The 17,956-nt window shown below is 41.1% G+C and overlaps 2 protein-coding genes across 2 annotated transcripts in view; one reads left to right on the top strand and one right to left on the bottom strand.

The window, feature by feature from the left end:
- Positions 1-93: 93 nt before the first annotated feature.
- The window catches only part of hpn (hepsin), a 23,139-nt gene continuing 5,276 nt past the window's right edge, over positions 94-17,956 (bottom strand). The window contains exons 3-13 of the mRNA XM_030750379.1: positions 14,445-14,552; positions 14,224-14,265; positions 13,853-13,982; positions 13,649-13,768; positions 13,421-13,461; positions 12,961-13,126; positions 12,279-12,469; positions 9,923-10,018; positions 9,473-9,615; positions 9,151-9,315; positions 94-1,616 (exon numbers count right to left, since the gene is read on the bottom strand). Of these exons, the coding sequence (XP_030606239.1) occupies positions 1,572-1,616; positions 9,151-9,315; positions 9,473-9,615; positions 9,923-10,018; positions 12,279-12,469; positions 12,961-13,126; positions 13,421-13,461; positions 13,649-13,768; positions 13,853-13,982; positions 14,224-14,265; positions 14,445-14,552 (1,247 nt within the window). The 3' untranslated portion in view covers positions 94-1,571. The remainder of the gene's footprint in view (positions 1,617-9,150; positions 9,316-9,472; positions 9,616-9,922; positions 10,019-12,278; positions 12,470-12,960; positions 13,127-13,420; positions 13,462-13,648; positions 13,769-13,852; positions 13,983-14,223; positions 14,266-14,444; positions 14,553-17,956) is intronic.
- Positions 5,222-7,465, top strand: LOC115794742 (uncharacterized protein C14orf93). Its single transcript, XM_030750382.1, has 7 exons — positions 5,222-5,619; positions 5,838-5,899; positions 6,014-6,111; positions 6,189-6,307; positions 6,434-6,751; positions 6,901-6,959; positions 7,055-7,465. The coding sequence occupies exons 1-7, from the start codon at positions 5,326-5,328 to the stop codon at positions 7,161-7,163; spliced, it is 1,059 nt and encodes a 352-aa protein (XP_030606242.1). The 5' UTR covers positions 5,222-5,325; the 3' UTR covers positions 7,164-7,465.

Genomic DNA, 17,956 nt, shown 5'->3' with positions numbered 1-17,956 from the left:
CATTTTACAATATTTATAGTGTGCAAATCAGAAACGCTTTATGTGTAAAACAATTTTATTCCACAAGGTGGTGCTGAGTAGAAGCCATATAGCTTGTTAGTGAGTCTCACTGGACTGAACAGACTTCCTTGAACGACAATACTTTCTGCTTGGTCATCATCTAAGTATCGTTCCTTTAACATTTACAAATGCATTTAGCAGAGAGCTAAATGCATTTAACAGTGTTTACAACTCAGTCTTATTAAGGCACAGTATGGACATCAAGATCCATATAATCTATTTTGATGTTTTTGATGTAAAATATAGAAAAAATATTTTCTGATCATGTATAAATTCAGTGTTTTGTAGAAGAGATACTGAAAAGACATACAGTAGTGTGTGTGTGTGTGTGTGTGTGCATGCGCGCGCGCGCGCGCTTGTGTTACATATGACTATAGGAGAAATAAAAAAACTATTAGTGTTTACAAGTTTGTGCCAGTTAATGTGATGGGACACCTTTAGCATTTAAAACTTGAAAATCACAAGTAGAAGTATAAAAGTCTACAAAGTACATATTTTATAAGAACGTGATTATAGTTGGTATTGCACTCTTGGCTCTTAAGATCAGCGAGTCTTTTAGACACGTGTAAAATGTCGCAAATAAACATCTACGTAAACAAGACATTGACTAATATTTACAAGGCACCAACAACAACAAAAAAAAAAAATTTAAAAATTGGAACAGTAATCTTTATGATTGTGTTTTTTTTTAATTATTATACAAAAGTCATATAAAAAGATATGGTATGTATCACACATGTACAGGTTGAACTGTAAAATGACACTTATGAGTTTTAAGTTTAAAAAAAAAACTCCAGGATTTCTTCACACATTAATTTGCAATAATCTCAATTCATCTGTCAGGAACAAAGTACTTTAAGTATTTATCACTAATCCTGCTGAGTACGAGGCTGCAGAAAGACCAAGACTGAAGAAAGTGACTTGTGTGGGCTGAACAGATAAAATCTCCACATAAAGAGAAATTTCTTAAAATAATGCTTGAAATTACATCAAGAATTCTCCAGACAGACCTGAGCTATCTTAAGTCTAACTGCAACGTACCGATGTTATATTGATAACTTTACTTTAGGTGACTTCTTTATATAGAAATACCAGGAAAAATCATCTGAGAAATATAATGTAGTACTACTGTAGTTTTACACACTGCAGTATTCCCGATAACTGTAGTGATTCACTAACTTGATAACTTTAAAACCTTGTGTCTCTTGAACGGCTCGGTCTGGTTATCTCTGCAAAGACATGAGGTTTATAGTACTGGGAGACATAATATGTGTGGTATGAATATGAATGTGTTACTGTGTCCTGACCTTTGACTGGTACTGTAAAGGCTCAGAGAGTTGGTAAAATCCTCAGTAAAATGTTACAGTGAGAAGGGAAATTTGAAGTCATGACAAGAGGGGAATATCACAGCCTTGGTTCCCTCCATCGCAGCACCTATGTAGTCACAGTATCACTTGTGGGGATTGTCCATACTATCATCCAAGAGTGGAAAAAGTAGAAATGCAGGAATCTCATGTCCGTGCCATTTTATGAACACCTGGTGAATTGTGATAGTTCTGAGGGAAGACAAAAACAGAAGTTTACGTGTTGTAAAAAAAAAAAGAAATTCTTCATTTTTATTCATCTTAAAACATATAACATTATTTGATCCATTTGTTGGCTTGATGATGGTACTTTAGGAAATCTCTGCCTGCCAAATCAAGTCTGCTGGATGCACATGAATATACAGTATAGAATAGAATAGAATAGAATGCCTTCATTGTCATTATACAGGATGTACAATGAGATTGGAATCATCCTGATGGAAGCACACATCAGAAGATGGATACACTGTGGTCATAAAGGAATGGGCACGGGCAGCAAAAATATTCCAGTAGGCTGGACCCGTATTGTGCCTAGAAAATATCCCCAACATCATTACACAACCAACACCACCAGCCCTGAATCCAAGGCAGGATGAATCCATGCTTCCATGTTGTTTATGTCAAATTCAGAGTTTCAGCAGAAATCAAGACTCATCAGAGCAGGCAAAGTTTTTCCAATCTTTTATATTCCAGTTGTACTGAGCCTGTGAAGCCTCACTTCTCAGTGCTACCCGGTGTGGTCTTCTGATGTTGTAGCTCATCTGCTTCAAGGTTTGGTGTGTTGGGCATTCAGAGATGTTCTTCTGTATACCTTGGTTGTGATGAGTGGTTATTTAAGTTACTGTTGCCTTCCTATCAGCTCAAAGAAGTCTGGCTGTTCTCCTCTGACCTCTAAAAATCAGCAAGTTATCCCGCTCACTGGATATTTTCTCTTTCACAGACTATTCTCTGTGAACCATAGAGATGGCTGTGTGAGAAACACTGCATGAAAAGAGAGATTTTTGACCCCGTACACTGCATGAAAAGTGGGTTTTTCGACAGTTACTGGCATGTAATATTGCGGCGCCTTGAGATTTAGGGCTGTCCGCAGGAGGCTTTTATCAGAACAGAAAAATGTTGGGAACTGTCAGGAGCTGCCGTGGACTTTCTGTGTCAGTGTTCCCCCATCCCCCCACCCCCTCTCCTCAGGTCTAGGGCAGGCTTTCATATGTAAAGGAGGTTTCTGTGAGTCAAGTTTTCACTGCAGTTTTTGTATTGTACTGCCATCTTTTCCTCTTGAATCCTTCTGTAGGTGAGTCTGTGTTGGATTCCAGAGCATCAAGTCTCTCCACAATAGACACCATCTTGTCTTTCAGTTGCGCTAGCTCCGATATCAGTAGAAACTAGAGTAAGCTGACGAGATAACCCACTCATTGCAGCCAGCAGTGTCTTCTCATCTGCAGAGGGACTGGTTGAAGCTGGCCAGTAGAGAGGCCCACTTTCACGAGGAGCTTCTGGGGTGTTGAAATATAGACGACGTCCTCCATTGTCACACCAAGAAGCAGCATAGACACAGAACGTCATGCAGTTTGAAAAACGAGGAGACGGAAGAGAAAATCGATACTTATTATCCTGTGGTCTTGCGAGACCTTCAGCGTGACCCTGACTCCGCACGTGATCTGTATTGTCCAATCACAGGCGAGGAAGCTGCCACATGGAATTGAACCAAAATAAATAACAGACATACAGAAGTTTGGTGCAGGGAACAGACACCTCATTCCCAGCATCATTTCTACCTGTTGAGCGCATTGCTGGAAGATGTGTTGTACACACATCCACTGTCCATCTAAGCAGGACAACTGAGAAGGTGACTGTTGTACGGCCACTCTGCACAGTGGTTGAGATCTAGATTTAGTATGGAGCAGTGCCCCTAGAAATGAAGGGAGTCTTCATTTAAGTCTTTAAAATATCAAACTTTGTAAATGACTTCATGCTTTTTGTCTGGCATAATTTTCAAATATTAAAGATTTTCCTTGAATTGTTTTATTGTAAAAGTCTTATTCCAAAACCTGTTGCATAAAAATTTTACATTTTTCTCATGAAAGTTTTGCTGATATCTCTTATTTACATCCATGTATGGCAAAATAAAAGTTTATGTTTTCTTATTACTTCTGCCCTGGTAGTCTTTAATGTCATTAATGCATGTCAACGTTGTATGCAAACATTCACTGAACATTTATGGCAGCGTTCATGGGATGTTGTCTGAATGTTCAATGCTAGCTGGGAAGCCACTGCACAGAAGAGGATGATGGTGTGACAGACTTTTTGTTACAGTGAATTAGACTGAAAATTGAGTATGCTTTTCAATGAAAATAATGCTTGTGGTGTCACCAAAATCAAGTTATAGCTTTTGTTTATTTCCCTCAGTCCACTAAAGTTCAGGGTTCACAAATAACTCCATGACAAAGGCTCACAAGACAGAAGCTCACAGCCTTATTGGAAAAAGGGACAAAAGCTGAAAACTTCCAAAAGTATATTTCCAACTAGATAATTCCAGTTTATAAATTAGAATGATTTCTTATTAACTTAATCTTGTTTGAATGTTCTGCTGTATAATAATTCATATGTAGTCACATTGTAATGGAAAAAGGCTTAAAGGATGATAATGTAAAATTGATTATATATATCTCAAAATAAAAATACTGAGTACTGGTGACCACTGGTGAGTGCTTGATTTGCATTTGTATGACTCACAGAAACCTCCTTTACATATGAAAGCCTGCCCTAGACCTGAGGAGAGGGGGGTGATGGGGGAACACTGACACAGAAAGACCACAGCAGCTCCTGGCAGTTCCCTACAGTTTCCTATTCTGACAAAAGCCTCCTGCTGACAGCCCTAAATCTCAAGGCGCACGGCAATATTACATGCCAGTAACTGTCCAAAAACCCACTTTTCAAGCAGTGAAAATCCCCTTTCTGGCACCAAGAACTATGCCACATTCAAAGTTGCTTAAATCACCTTTCCTCCCCATTCTGATGCTCAGTTTGATCTACAGCATATCATTATGACCTACATATCTAAATGCTACTGGGTTGCTGTGATGGGACTGGCTGATTAGATGCTTGCATTCATGAGCAAATGAACAGGTGTACCTAATGAAATGACTGGCGAGTTTAATGACTAAACTGACTACTTTTATTTATATTTCAGTTTCATTATGACCTACATATCTAAATGCTACTGGGTTGCTGTGATGGGACTGGCTGATTAGATGCTTGCATTCATGAGCAAATGAACAGGTGTACCTAATGAAATGACTGGCGAGTTTAATGACTAAACTGACTACTTTTATTTATATTTCAGTTTCTGTTATTATTCGTAGCCAATAAAATTCAGCACAATAAACAAAAATACTAAAGATAAACAAAGAAGAACATCACTACATGAAAGTAGGGGATTTACAGTGAGCAGCACTGTGATTTGCAGTGGAAGTGCAGGCTGAGAACTGTCTGCAAGATTTTGGAGGCAGCACATAAACACAGGAACTGCTGGGAATTTATGTTGAGCTTGAGTTTGACAATTTTGCATTTCAGAGAAGCCTGGCACTTCACTTCCCAGCGTCCAGGTACAGCGGAGGCCTGCACATGCAGATTAAAATCCTGTGAGCTATATAAATGCAAAAGAGGTAGTGGGGGGGGGGGGGGGGGGGGGGGGCAAACTGGCCCAGAGGGCCTGTGACCTTAACCTCGCATATGATTGGACGGAGAACTTCATGTGACTAGGATCTTGCACGTGATTGGAGGAACGCTCACAACGAGCATCTCACATAAGCACATGAGCATGCCATTCTTCGTCTAGTGAGAAGTTGTCAGGCTATCCCGATTTAGGACCAGTGTGTTTGCGGCTGGGATTTTCCGTGCAATGCCCGGACGTCGTTTCGCTTCTAGCGCCCCGGGAACACCTCCGCACGGACAGGGGCTGCCTCCTTCGGACAGCGACGACACCGACCACACCGACCACAAGCTGCTGACCGCTATGAGAGGGCTGTCTCGCCAGCTGGCTCAGTTTGCAGCTGATGTGAACGAGCAACTAACTGCGGTAAACACAAAACTGCAGTCTATGGACCAGAGGATGACCGCGTTAGAAGTAGTAGTAAACTCCCGCCCTTGTATGGTAGAGAAGAGGAAAAGACGGGCGCAAAATCCCAAAATTGCGGTACGTATGCGGCGTTTGCATTAAGGAGGCAGAGGGATACTCGCACAAACACCCCGAGCGAAAGCGCAGGAGAGGCAGAGAGACAAGCCACTGCTAACTGCTAAGCTATAAATAACTGTCACATCTGACTGGCTGTAAACATCTGTTGGATTACGGTCGGTGGCGCAGAAGCGCATCGAGTTTGTTCATGAAGTCAATAATGGTCTTTTATTTTGTAGGAAGCGGTGCGCCGTTTTCATAACAGCAAGGGAAATCGCAAGCGCTACAAACCTGAAGAAGGGTATGATTAGATTTTTTTTTTTTTTTTTTAAAGGCTGCTGCACGGTTTCTGCTGGAAAAAATAAAATAAAAGGCAATGCATGATCTCTCATGTGTAAACATCTGGATTTCACAGACTGAGCTCGCCTCACAATGAGGCGGTCACGTCTCATTTGGTCCAAGCTCTGGCTGAAAGTCCGGATTTGCACAACGTGGCTAGAGACGCCATTCTGTGTGAGTACTGTTTTACTTTTGCGTTGTCTGTTTCCACTTTCTGATTTTTGCAGCACGCTCATTTCACTGTTTTCCAGCTGCCTGTAAAACCTACTATGAGACCATACGCAGGAATTTCCGCTACAGCCAGCCGGACCTTGCAGCCCAGGCTGAAGCCATGAAGACTGCAGCCCGCAGTCGCCAGAGGAGGAAAAGAGTAAGTTATTTGATTTAAATTTAATTGGCATTACTGCTAAACTTTTTTTTCACTTACATTTGTGGAGAAACCATCATCGTACAGTGCTTGCACATCACTGATCGTATGTACTGATTGTGTTTACAGCTGCTGGAAGCAAGACAGGGTGTTCTCAGTGCAGATGAAGTGGACTTCTGGAGGAGCATCACGATTGACATGATGTCCGATGAGGAGGATGGCACTGTTGAGGGGGTGGCTGGGTGGATAGTGCGGCCTCCTTCCTTTCGAAGCAAAGAACTCACTGACCTGTGTGCAGCTCTCCAGGCTAGACTGGAAGCTAACCCAAAATACACAGCTACACATCACAGACGTCTTCACATTGGACCAGACTCAGACAGAAATCCTCCAAACACATACGACCCAGATGCGGCAAAAAGACATTTCAAAGCCCATCTTATCCCTCAGGTTGGTTCATGGTTTTATTAACTTTTTTTTTGTTTTGTTTTGTTTTTTTAATCCATATTAGAAAGTAGATTTTAAAAAGAAGAGAACTGAACCTTAGATTAGAAAAATTTTGATCAAAGAAGTCTCGTGTGTCCTGTTTTATTTTCTAGAAAGCTATAAATCATCAGAACTTGGAGGAAAACTGCAGTAGCTACAAAACTGAAGAATCGTAAGTTGTAAAAATAAAAATGCCACACACACATTCTATTTAAAGCAAATACCCACCCTGTGTGTTCTCATGCATTTACATTTTTGTTTTGACAGCATGAGCTCGCCTAATGATGCGGATATGTCTCCTCTGGATGAAGCTTTAGCTGAAAGTCCGGAACATCACAGCGTGGATAACGAGATCTTCTGTGTGACTGTAACCTAAAGATATTCTGACCAAATGTTACCTCCAATCGACCTCCATACTACCACAGCCATGAGCTTGCCAACCTGTATACCGTGCTTCGGGCAAAGCTAGAAGCTGATACTAAGTGCACGTCTGCATAATGGACCACATTCAGACAGAATGCAACCACAAATAAAACTCAGAAGCAGCAAAAAGATATTCTGACGCCCCAGATAGGGGCATTAATAGGTTTTATTTTTAATTTGTTATGTTGTACAACATATTTTATCCTTGGTGTCTTATAGTGGGCTCAGACTAAATAAAGTTAAAAGTCTATGTGAGATTAGGCCATTATAGACTCATAAAATCTTGCCTTTTCCAGGCAAATCAGAGGTTATCAAAATGTTGATCACTGAGTGCCAATTTAGAGTTCTAGTCAGTGACTTAACCATAACAATCATTGTGGGCCAGACTCAAATAGCAGAGCTGAAATTAAAGAGAAATGCTGTCTTTGCCACAGTATGACAAACTGACCTGTGCTCAGAGACTCAAAGTATCAGGAAAATTCTAATATCCCAGTTTTTCCTCTCAGGACACCATAAAGCATTCCACATACACTATCTTGCCAAAAGCATTCGCTCGGCTGCCTTCACACACACATGAACTTTAGTGACATCCCATTCTTAATCCAGAGGGTTTAACATGATGTCGGTCCACCCTTTGCAGCTATAACAGCTTCAACTCTTCTGGGAAGGCTTTCCACAAGGTTTAGGAGTGTTTATGGGAATTTTTGATCATTCTTCCAGAAGTGCATTTGTGAGGTCAGACACTGATGTTGGATGAGAAGGCCTGGCTCACAGTCTCCGCTCTAATTCATCCCAAAGGTGTTCTCTCGGGTTGAGGTCAGGACTCTGTGCAGGCCAATCAAGTTCTTCCACACCAAACTCGCTCATCCATGTTTTTATGGACCTTGGTTTGTGCACTGGTGTGCACTCATGCTGGAACAGGAAGGGGCCATCCCCAAACTATTCCCACAAAGTTGGGAGCATGAAATTGTCAAAATGTCTCAGTATGCTGGAGCATTAAGATTTCCTTTCACTGGAACTAAGGGGCCAAGCCCAACTCCTGAAAATCAACCCCACACCATAACCCCCCCCTTCACCAAACGTTACACTTGGCATAATGCAGTCAGACAAGTACCTTTTTCCTGGCTACCACTAAACCCAGACTGATCCACCATGGTTTTAACGAACTGTTGTTTTAAGTTTGATATTTTCGTGTTTATTCAAACCTGACTCTGCTCTTTATTGTTTTGTTTTTTAGTGTGTAAAGCTAATTTTGATGGTGCTATAAAAATATACTTTATTATCAACTGATCCAGTAGTTAGTTGTTTGTGCATTTGCACTTTCTGCTTTTTATCAAGTTCTTAGGTTATCAACATTGCTACTGCAAATATTGTTTTAAAAAAAAAAGTTTTTCCCCATGAATTAATAATCATGTTACTGATTATAGTATACCCAACAGAAAAACATGAAGATAAAGTCTAACTGCAGTTTTACAAGCCTGAGAATCTCTGCAGTTGGTCCACCAGCCCGTAGGCCTTGGAACATATTTTTTTTAAACCAAAATGCTAGAAGCAATGTAAATCAGGAAAGTTCTGAAACATATTTTTGACATAAACTTGTGAATAGGTAGGTGTTTGCCTAAGCCTGTGTGACTGGAGCAGGGTGAAGATGATAAATCACTTCGTTTTTTTCTTTTTTTTTTCCTTTGTGGCTTTTTCCAGTGCCAGTGAGCTAGCCTAGTTGCTGCTGTTCTGGCTAAAAGCCAGCCTAATTAGACATGTTCACACTTCTACCTCATCCTCTGCAAGTGATTCACTCGAATGTATGGCAGATGCAAATGTCACAGGCTGCAAACAATTTAAGTGCTGGGATTTAAGGAGGTCTGCTCGAGTGGATGGGGCTGCAAAGCCAGTTTTTCATGCTGTGTGTGAGATCAAATGCAAAGTATCCAGACTCTTACCCTCATGGCTGTAGATATCCAGGGCAGAAATCGGGACACTCTCGTGTAGACACCAGGTTTCTTGGGCATGGCACAGCCAGTTCCCCAGCTCACCACTCCCAGCAGACGATATCGAATGATCTTAGACAAGCAGTCCTCTGCCACAAAGGGACCACCACTGTCTCCCTGAAACAACAGACATGCACTCACATTTTAAGTACCCAGTGTGGGTAAGTTTATCAGAAAATCAAATGCATTAGACTGCAATAACATCAAATCAGGAAGGACGTATCAGATTAAACAAAGACAGAAATGCTGCGTGTGCATAATCTGACAATCTGACCTGACAGGCATCAGTGCCTCCTTTCTCATAGCCAGCACAGAACATACTAGTGGTGATCTGGTTGTCGTAGTAATCAGGAGCATTGCAGACAGCATCACTAATGATGGGGACATTGGCTTCCTGGAGAACATCTGCTAGATGGCCTATAAGTGAGAATGATCAAAAACCATATTAAAAATCAGCAACTGTGGGTCTACCTGATTATCATTAACTATATATGATTAGCTGTTATCTGTAGTTGTCACAACTCAGTCATGCAACTGATACTTTTCCCAGTATATTTGTTATTTATTGTAGTTTAGTGCACACCAGCACTGATGTACATTATGATGTTTAAGTCTAAAAACAACTACTGAATGCAAAAAGCCAGATTATAAAAATGTTATCAGTTTTAGCCATAGCTTTTTCTGTGGGAGAATGCAGCACAGCTTTAATGAAATGTAGACTCACCGTAGTACCCTACATTTCCCCAGCCTGTCACTGTCCCCATCTGTCCATCTATCAGCCTTTGACCATATGCAGGCAGACAAACGGGCTGGATGTATTCTACACACAAACACAAATGTAACAGGACCATAAACAAATATTTATTATCACCACAAATGCATGCATTTAATGAAAACAACAGACAGTTGACTGTCTGAATTCATTAATGCATGTCCTTCCCTGCAGAAGGCCCACTCTTTTCTGCCTTCCCACTCACATGATTACCCAAACCCCCACCCACAGCTGTTTCCCATTCCCTCATGCTTGCTTGCTGACCTCACCCACAGTGTTCCCAGTGGATTTTTTTGTAACCTTCATAAAACATGAACTGTTTGAATGTTTCTCTCAGAGACATGCATTTCAACCCTTTCTTCTGAGATATGTCATCATCCACATCAGCAAAAACAAATTAGAGAGAAAATAAATGCAAATCCTGAACGCTGCAGGTCCCCTAAAAGCAACACACTCAACCATGCACTATACTGCCAAAAGTATTCGCTTGTCTGCCTTCACACGAATATGAACTTGAATTACATCCCATTCTTAATCCAGAGGGTTTAATATGATGTCGGCCCACCCTTTGCAGCTATAACAGCTTCAACTCTTCTGAGAAGGCTTTCCACAAGGTTTAGGAGTATTTATGGGAATTTTTGACCATTCTTCCAGAAGCACATTTTTGAGGTCAGACACTGATGTTGGATGAGAAGGCCTGGCTCACAGTCCTCCACTCTAATTCATCCCAAAGGTGTTCTCTCAGGATGAGGTCAGGACTCTGTGCAGGCCAGTCAAGTTCTTCCACACCAAACTCGCTCATCCATGTCTTTATGGTCCTTGCTTTGTGCACTGGTGTGCAGTCATGCTGGAACAGGAAGGCGCCATCCCCAAACTGTTCAGAAAAAGTTGGGAGCATGAAATTGTCCAAAATGTCTCAGTATGCTGAAGCATTAAGAGTTCTTTTCACTGGAACTAAGGGGCTGAGCCCAGCTCCTGAAAAACAACCACACACCATAATCCCCCCTCCACCAAACTTTACACTTGGCACAATGCAGCCAGACAAGTATCGTTCTCCTGGCAACCATCAAACCCAGACTGATTCATCAGCTTGCCACACAGAGAAGAGTGATTCATCACTCCAGGGAACACGTCTCCACTGCTCTAGAGTCCAGTGGCTTTACACCACGGCATCCAACACTTTGCTTTGTGCTTGGTGATGTAAGGCTTTAATGCAGCTGCTCGGCCATTCCATGAAGCTCTCTACACACTGTTCTTGAGCTAATCTGAAGCTACATGAAGTTTGGGGGTCTGTAGCGGCTGACCCTGCAGAAAGTTGGTGACCTCTGTGCACTATGCGCCTCAGCATCCACTGACCCAGCTCTGTGATTTTACGTGGCCTACCACTTCGTGGCTGAGTTGCTGTCATTCCCAATCACTTCCACTTTGTTATAATACCACTAACAGTTGACTGTGCAATATTTAGTAATGAGGAAATTTCACAACTGGACTTGTTGCACAGGTGGCATCCTATCACAGTACCCCGCTGGAATTCACTGAGCTCCTGAGAGCGACCCATTCTTTCACAAATGTTTGTAGAAGCTGTCTGCATGCCTATGTGCTTGGTTTATACACCTGTGGCCATGGAAGTGATTGGAACACCTGAATTCAATGATATGGATGGCTGACTGAATATTTTTGGCAACATAGTGTAGTTAATTTTCCCTCAGTAAACTCTGTGCAGTTTTTGTAGTGTTAACTGTCAAACACTAGATGTCAGACATGACCAGCAGAAACAAAAGGTTCTACACTATGATAACAGAGCGATAACAGTGTTTAGTGCATTTCATTTGTTAAATGCAGTCTTTGTCAATTAAAGTCATTGAAGTAATCACTTCAGTGCCTATACAGTATCATCACTTTATAAAATTACTATTAATTACCTCGTATTTCAGAATGCTGAGTGACTTTGCTTGATATTTTATATTCATGTCCCGGTATTTTCATTCAGTATAAACACTGTTTATGTTTAGAAATTTGTTATTTTCTCAAAAAAAAATGGAACTGACTGTATGTTGTGTTTCTAGTTTCATTACATTACAAAGTTGTATATATTATCTTTTAAAAATTCACCAAGTACTCTGTACATAGTGCTGGAAAAATTAAAGCTTTAGTGACCGTTTAAAGTATCAGAGACAATCAGTAGTGGCAAAGTTTTTGATCTTGACATAATTCCGTTGGATAAAATAGATTTTGTCCTTCTGACAGAAACTTACAAAACAGGATACTGAAACCATGCAGACTTTGATGATGTGCCAGTGCGTCCTACCATTGAAAGTGAGAGGTTGAGTGAGGGCCAGAACGGCGATGTCCCTGCTGTTGTCATCAATGTTAGCATCTACAAAGGGCAGGTAGCTGCTGTGGTAAACAATGGTCTTCACCTCCGCTACATTGGCATTGACTGGCTTATTGTAGATGGAGCCCAACAGCACACGCCAGCGATTAACATAGCGATACCGCCTAACATGAGAAGGGTAAAAATGGGACATGCTGTGATGCACTCAACACATTTTTTTCCATCCTTGACACACACACACACACACACACACACACACACACACACACACACACACACACACACACACACACACACACACACACACAAAACTTTCCAAGCATACACCCAATGACAGATTTTCTAGTGGCCATATTTGGCAAATGCCCAGGGGCCCACGCACAATTAAGGGCCCATCGAAGAAGCAACAGTCTTAGTAGTTGCTACAGCAGTTCTACAGTACAGGCTGACGTCCTCCCACGCATGGGAACTTTCTGAGTGACCAGTTTGGTTCACAAAACGGTTGTGCAATCTTGCGAGTGACACATAAACTGTTTTATTCAAAAATACCTGTACAAATTTTGATTAAACTTTCAGGTATGCCTTGGAACTTATGGAAAGCTATAATAATCCATCTAGCTGCTGTTTGTGTGTAAAATCCATCTGTGTCACTTACTCTGGGAAGCAGTGCGCTGCAGAAACAATCCAACGGTCTGAGATGATGGATCCTCCACACTGATGAACTCCATCATATTGCAAACTGACTTGCCAAGGCCAGCTGCCCTGCCTTGCATCCACACCACCCACTATACGGTCTGCTGCAAAACTACGTCTGCCGCAGTCTGCCGAGAAGCACGTGGTGTAAAAGAGTGACAGAAAGGAAGAAAAAATAAATTAAAACCCTTTTTAAACTCTAGATGGAAGACTGATGTGGTCAAGAAATAAATAAGAATAAAATAAAGTAGAGAGAGCAGTCAAAAGCTTAATAAATAAATGTGAAATTAGCAGAAATTAGACAAGAAAAGGCCGTTTATGGGAGCTTTACAAACCAGTGTGAAAACAGTGTGAGTGTTGGGTATCGGTGTATAAAGTGGGCCAGTGTGTCAGACAGAATGGGTGGAGATCTGTGATCTTACCTTGGCACAACAGCCTGAGAACTTCCCTGCTTTCACAGTCACTGAAACAAAGATGGACAGTTAGTAAGAGCCCGACACAGAAAACATCCAAAAACTGAAGTGAGTGTTCGGCTCTCCGCTATGTTAATGGAGAAGACAAGTGAAAGAAGAGACAGGAAGCGCAACAGAGAGGACAGTGTAGTAGAAGGGCAGACTGCGGTAAGACAACCACTCAGGTGTATGTCTTACCATGGATACAATGAGTCTTTGATTTTCTTGCCATAGCTGAGCTCTTCCTGTCTGACGCAGAAGAAGTCTCCGCCATCGCCACTGGCCTCTGACATGGCTGTGACTGAGTAATTCAGCACACTGAAGCAAGCGCACACACATTAGTCCTTAGTATGACGCCGCGTCACGTGGAAACATTGCAATGTAACTGTGAAACCATCGCACCTGACAAATCCCACTTCTTCACAGCTGATGCTAGCTAGCAGTTCATCAGCTGAGGAGGAACACACCTGACGCCACCTCCTGTGAGTGGAGTCGAAGACTCTGAGATGCTGGTCAGGTGAATTTACCTGGACTGCGAGGAATTATAAGGGCTACTTTTAAAACAACTGGCCCAATAGCACACACTGCTGCAATGTAGCTGAATTTCAGTAAACCTTTTCATAAGAGATTATTCAAAACTTGTAACATATATACTGTGAATATGAATAGCACACTAGGATTCTAGCTTTCTCATATTTTTATAGCAATAATTAAAATGTGGCATAAGATTTTATATTAGAAACACATACGTTTGAAGCCATCAGTAGACTCACCATCATACTGTTCTGTGTCCTCTTCCATCGTGCAATATGTAACTACAGAGAGCAATAAAAAAAAACACCTCAGGTTAATCTGCGACAGCAAACATTGAAAGCCTTTGCATCATCAGATAGAGAGAAACATACAATATAAACAGCTTGAAACAATGACAGATTATGTTCATCAACATTTTTTGATCAAAATGTGTGTAGGTGTGGGAGCAATGCAGACTGACCTACGGCCCAGACGGCCGCTCCAATGGCTCCCAAGGTCATCAGTGTTACACACACTCCAATTACCCGGCAGGGGGTCAACACACAGGTCAGAGAGATGCCTCTGCTTCCTGCAGGCACACATTTGCAGATACACACACAACCAAACATATATAAGTTTATTGACAGTAATTTATATATATAAGCACTCAAGCTTTTAATGTTACATAACACACCAACAAACACACTGCTGATGGGAAGGTTTGGGTCATGAAATCTAAAAGAGTAAATATTGAGCTGAAGTTAACTGTGTCATTGCTACTAAGTATGCATGCAGGTGTTTTAACAACAATATACGGCCAAAGGTCAGACTGTTGCTGTTCAGTTTTTTTACTTTCAAGCTACCCTAAAAAACTCACTGAAATGGCTGGTTTAACTCCAGCCCCAGTGAAAGCAGACGTACAGCACAGTCCCTGGCACAAGCTGGAAAGTACAAATGACACTGACTGATCAATAAGTCTAAAGTCTAGCATTTCTCCACAAAGCAAGGACAAACTCTTAAACTAGGATATAGTGCCATATCTGTCCTGTGTGCACGTACTGTGTGTTTGTGTTGCATCTGCGCAGGGATGTTGCTCTCAGTGTTTCCCTTCCTGTCTGCTCTGCTCTGAGAACAGTTTATCAACTTGAGTTGACCCCTTGATTAATTACACATTTTTCATTGCAGACACTGAAAAACTAACATTAATAAACCATTTAAGTTTCAGTTTCAGCTTCCTGGTATTGTGTAAGGTGGTTCGCTGTCATGACGACATCCCCTTGGGATGCGATTTGTTATAACAGTTTTATAAGTCCTGTTCTTGCTTTGATAAGTTTGTTAAACTCCACTGATATAACTCTTCTTTCTGCAAATGTTCATGTTTTTTTTTCCTGTTTCTCATCAAAAGGACAAGAAATTCAGAAAAACACACTTCTGAACATACAGAAAGAAACTCGTTATAACGGTCAGTGTGCCATACACATCCCTCATCCTGAAACACAGGCCTCCTCCTGTCTCTTCCCACTACCAATCATTTATACAATCCCATTTTCATCATCATCATCATCATCATCATCATCATCATCATCATCATCATCACACCCTTTTAAACAAATGTCATAGCTGAAAATCTTGACATCATTTATATCAACACCTGCAAACTTCATAAGCTGGTCAACCACAGTGCTAGACTGACCATATCAATTCATATTTCACTTTAACAGCTAGTTAAGTATAGTTAACTGATTAGAGGTCAGATTGACCATGCTGGAACTTAGTGGAAAAAATAAAATTGGGGTGTTTGTCATTAGTCAAGTAGCTACTCGTGTGCCCAACTGCTTCACAACTGGAGACAGTCATTTACTGTACTGTAAGGTCTTTACCTTACAGTGCAAAGCACCCTGAGGCGACTGCTGCTGTGATTTGGTGCTATATAAATACGCCTGAATGAAAGCATGCAATACAAATGAATTTCCCCAGAACAACGCAGGCTGGCATCAGCTATGTGAACAAGTGTTTAAGGGTACTTTTGGTCCTTTGTTATATTGAAGGCTTGGGTGTTTTTAATAAAGACAGGAATATAAAGGTTTGTGTGCTATTGGCTTACACCATCTCATGTTGGTCTAAGCTCACTTTACATCATGGAGATACATGCAAGTGCATACGTACATATATTCGTGCATACAGCCCAGTCTGATCTCAAGTGGACTGGACCATTAGCCCCATTGTATTGAAACATATAAAAACACCTTAAAAAGTTTTTTTCCTTCTTTTTGTGTAAAGATGGGATATTTTAACATATTAAGAACATCATTAATGAAGAATCAATTTCAAAAACATGATAACCATCTCAGGATGTCTGAAAAATGGTTGCACTTTCAACAATATGTTTTTCCACATATATTTAGCCTTTACACGCCAGCCTGGCTCCTTTGCTTGACCGCCTCACTTTGATGTAGTATGCCAGATCATGGATAAAAATAATGATACTTCAGAACACTGGGTTGGATAAAATTAACATTTCAGACAATCTCTCTTATGATGTGATTCATGCATAATGACAGGGAACAGTCGGAAAATTATTCCTGTCTCCTCTGCAATTTTCAAACTGCAAATCCATACAAAGGACCCTTTGGTGGGCCAGTTCTGACTTCCAGAGTGCACGTTAGGCTCAGAGACACTGAGCTGGCCAAGGCATGTACCTTGGACGAACACTGTCAGGTCAGGGTTTGTGTACATTTTCTTATTAGATCTAATCCTCATCAGTCCTCCTGCATCAAGTGTACTGGCTTTATGTGGATTTTCTGTTCGGCATGTTGCATGAGATCAGCAACAGCATAACAGCAAAACTGTCAGTGTGCCAGGAAACAACTAGAGGTACTTGAAGTATATCTCCTCTCAAACCAGAGAAAATATTCAACCATGACCAGTTTCCTTCCTGTCGCTGTATCTGTCAAGAAACAGGATGCCTTTCACTCCCCTATCTTTCTCATTTTCAGTGAATTAAAACAAAAATATATATATATATATGTAAATAAAAAACAATTAAAATGATATAATAAGTACATTACAGTGTCTTTATCTGTTGGAGAAAACAACTGAAGGATTAAAAAGGAAATATATATGTTACACAAAACTAATGAGACTGCTCAGTTCCACAGCTGCTGAATTTCTGTGTCATTATGATAACGATATTTCTATAGACTTGCTAATCCAGGGACCTTAGCCTTCTGCTCGGCTAACTCCTCGCACAGTTTTTTCTCAGCACACATAACCTCTCCCTGAATAACTCTACCTACACCTTAAAACTGCCTACCTTTGTCTTAGCTCCTTCCTCTCTTCTCTTTGTGACTTTTGTCTTCTCCTCCTTACTCTCCATACCTGCCCTCTCTTCCATCTCACCTTTCCTCAGGCTTTTCCCCTTCAAACAGCCAGCAAAATAATGGTGTTATTGTTCTTTGAAACTGTGATTAACAACAGTGACTCAGAGGTCGGAAAAAGATGGTAAAGATACAGATAGAGGTTTAGTGACTATATGACCAAGCTTAAAGATCCATGTCAGTTCTTTCATATTTTCTTTCCACCACACCTCAGCTCTAGCAAAAATGCATCAAAGAGCTACTTTTTGCCTGCACCCTTATTCACAAGCCCAAAGGGATCTGTGTCTCCTCCCAGGACTGAACTGGGGACCTGTAGTGTAAACCACTACGCTAAAGCGGTTTTAATACACTGCAGGCCTAAACTTTAATAGACATCCAACAGAGATCTCCTTAGCACAAACTCCATGTGATGTCCAAATGTGCCCATTCGAGAAGACTGAGCGTAATTGTCCAGAGAATTCACAGGAACCAGCTAGGTATCATGTTTCCTGCCACCTGCACACTCCACCCAGGAAACACCCACACATGAACCAAGTTATTTGAAGAAATGAGAAAGCATTGTGCAGACTTGCAGAAAACATCTCATTGTATGCAATGTGAGAATAAAGGTCACTTT

The sequence above is a fragment of the Archocentrus centrarchus genome, chromosome 16 (genome assembly GCF_007364275.1).
Source record: "Archocentrus centrarchus isolate MPI-CPG fArcCen1 chromosome 16, fArcCen1, whole genome shotgun sequence".
Lineage (NCBI taxonomy): Eukaryota > Metazoa > Chordata > Actinopteri > Cichliformes > Cichlidae > Archocentrus > Archocentrus centrarchus.
The sequence above is the reverse complement of the archived record's forward strand: the minus strand, read 5'-3'. Positions and strand labels throughout refer to the sequence as shown.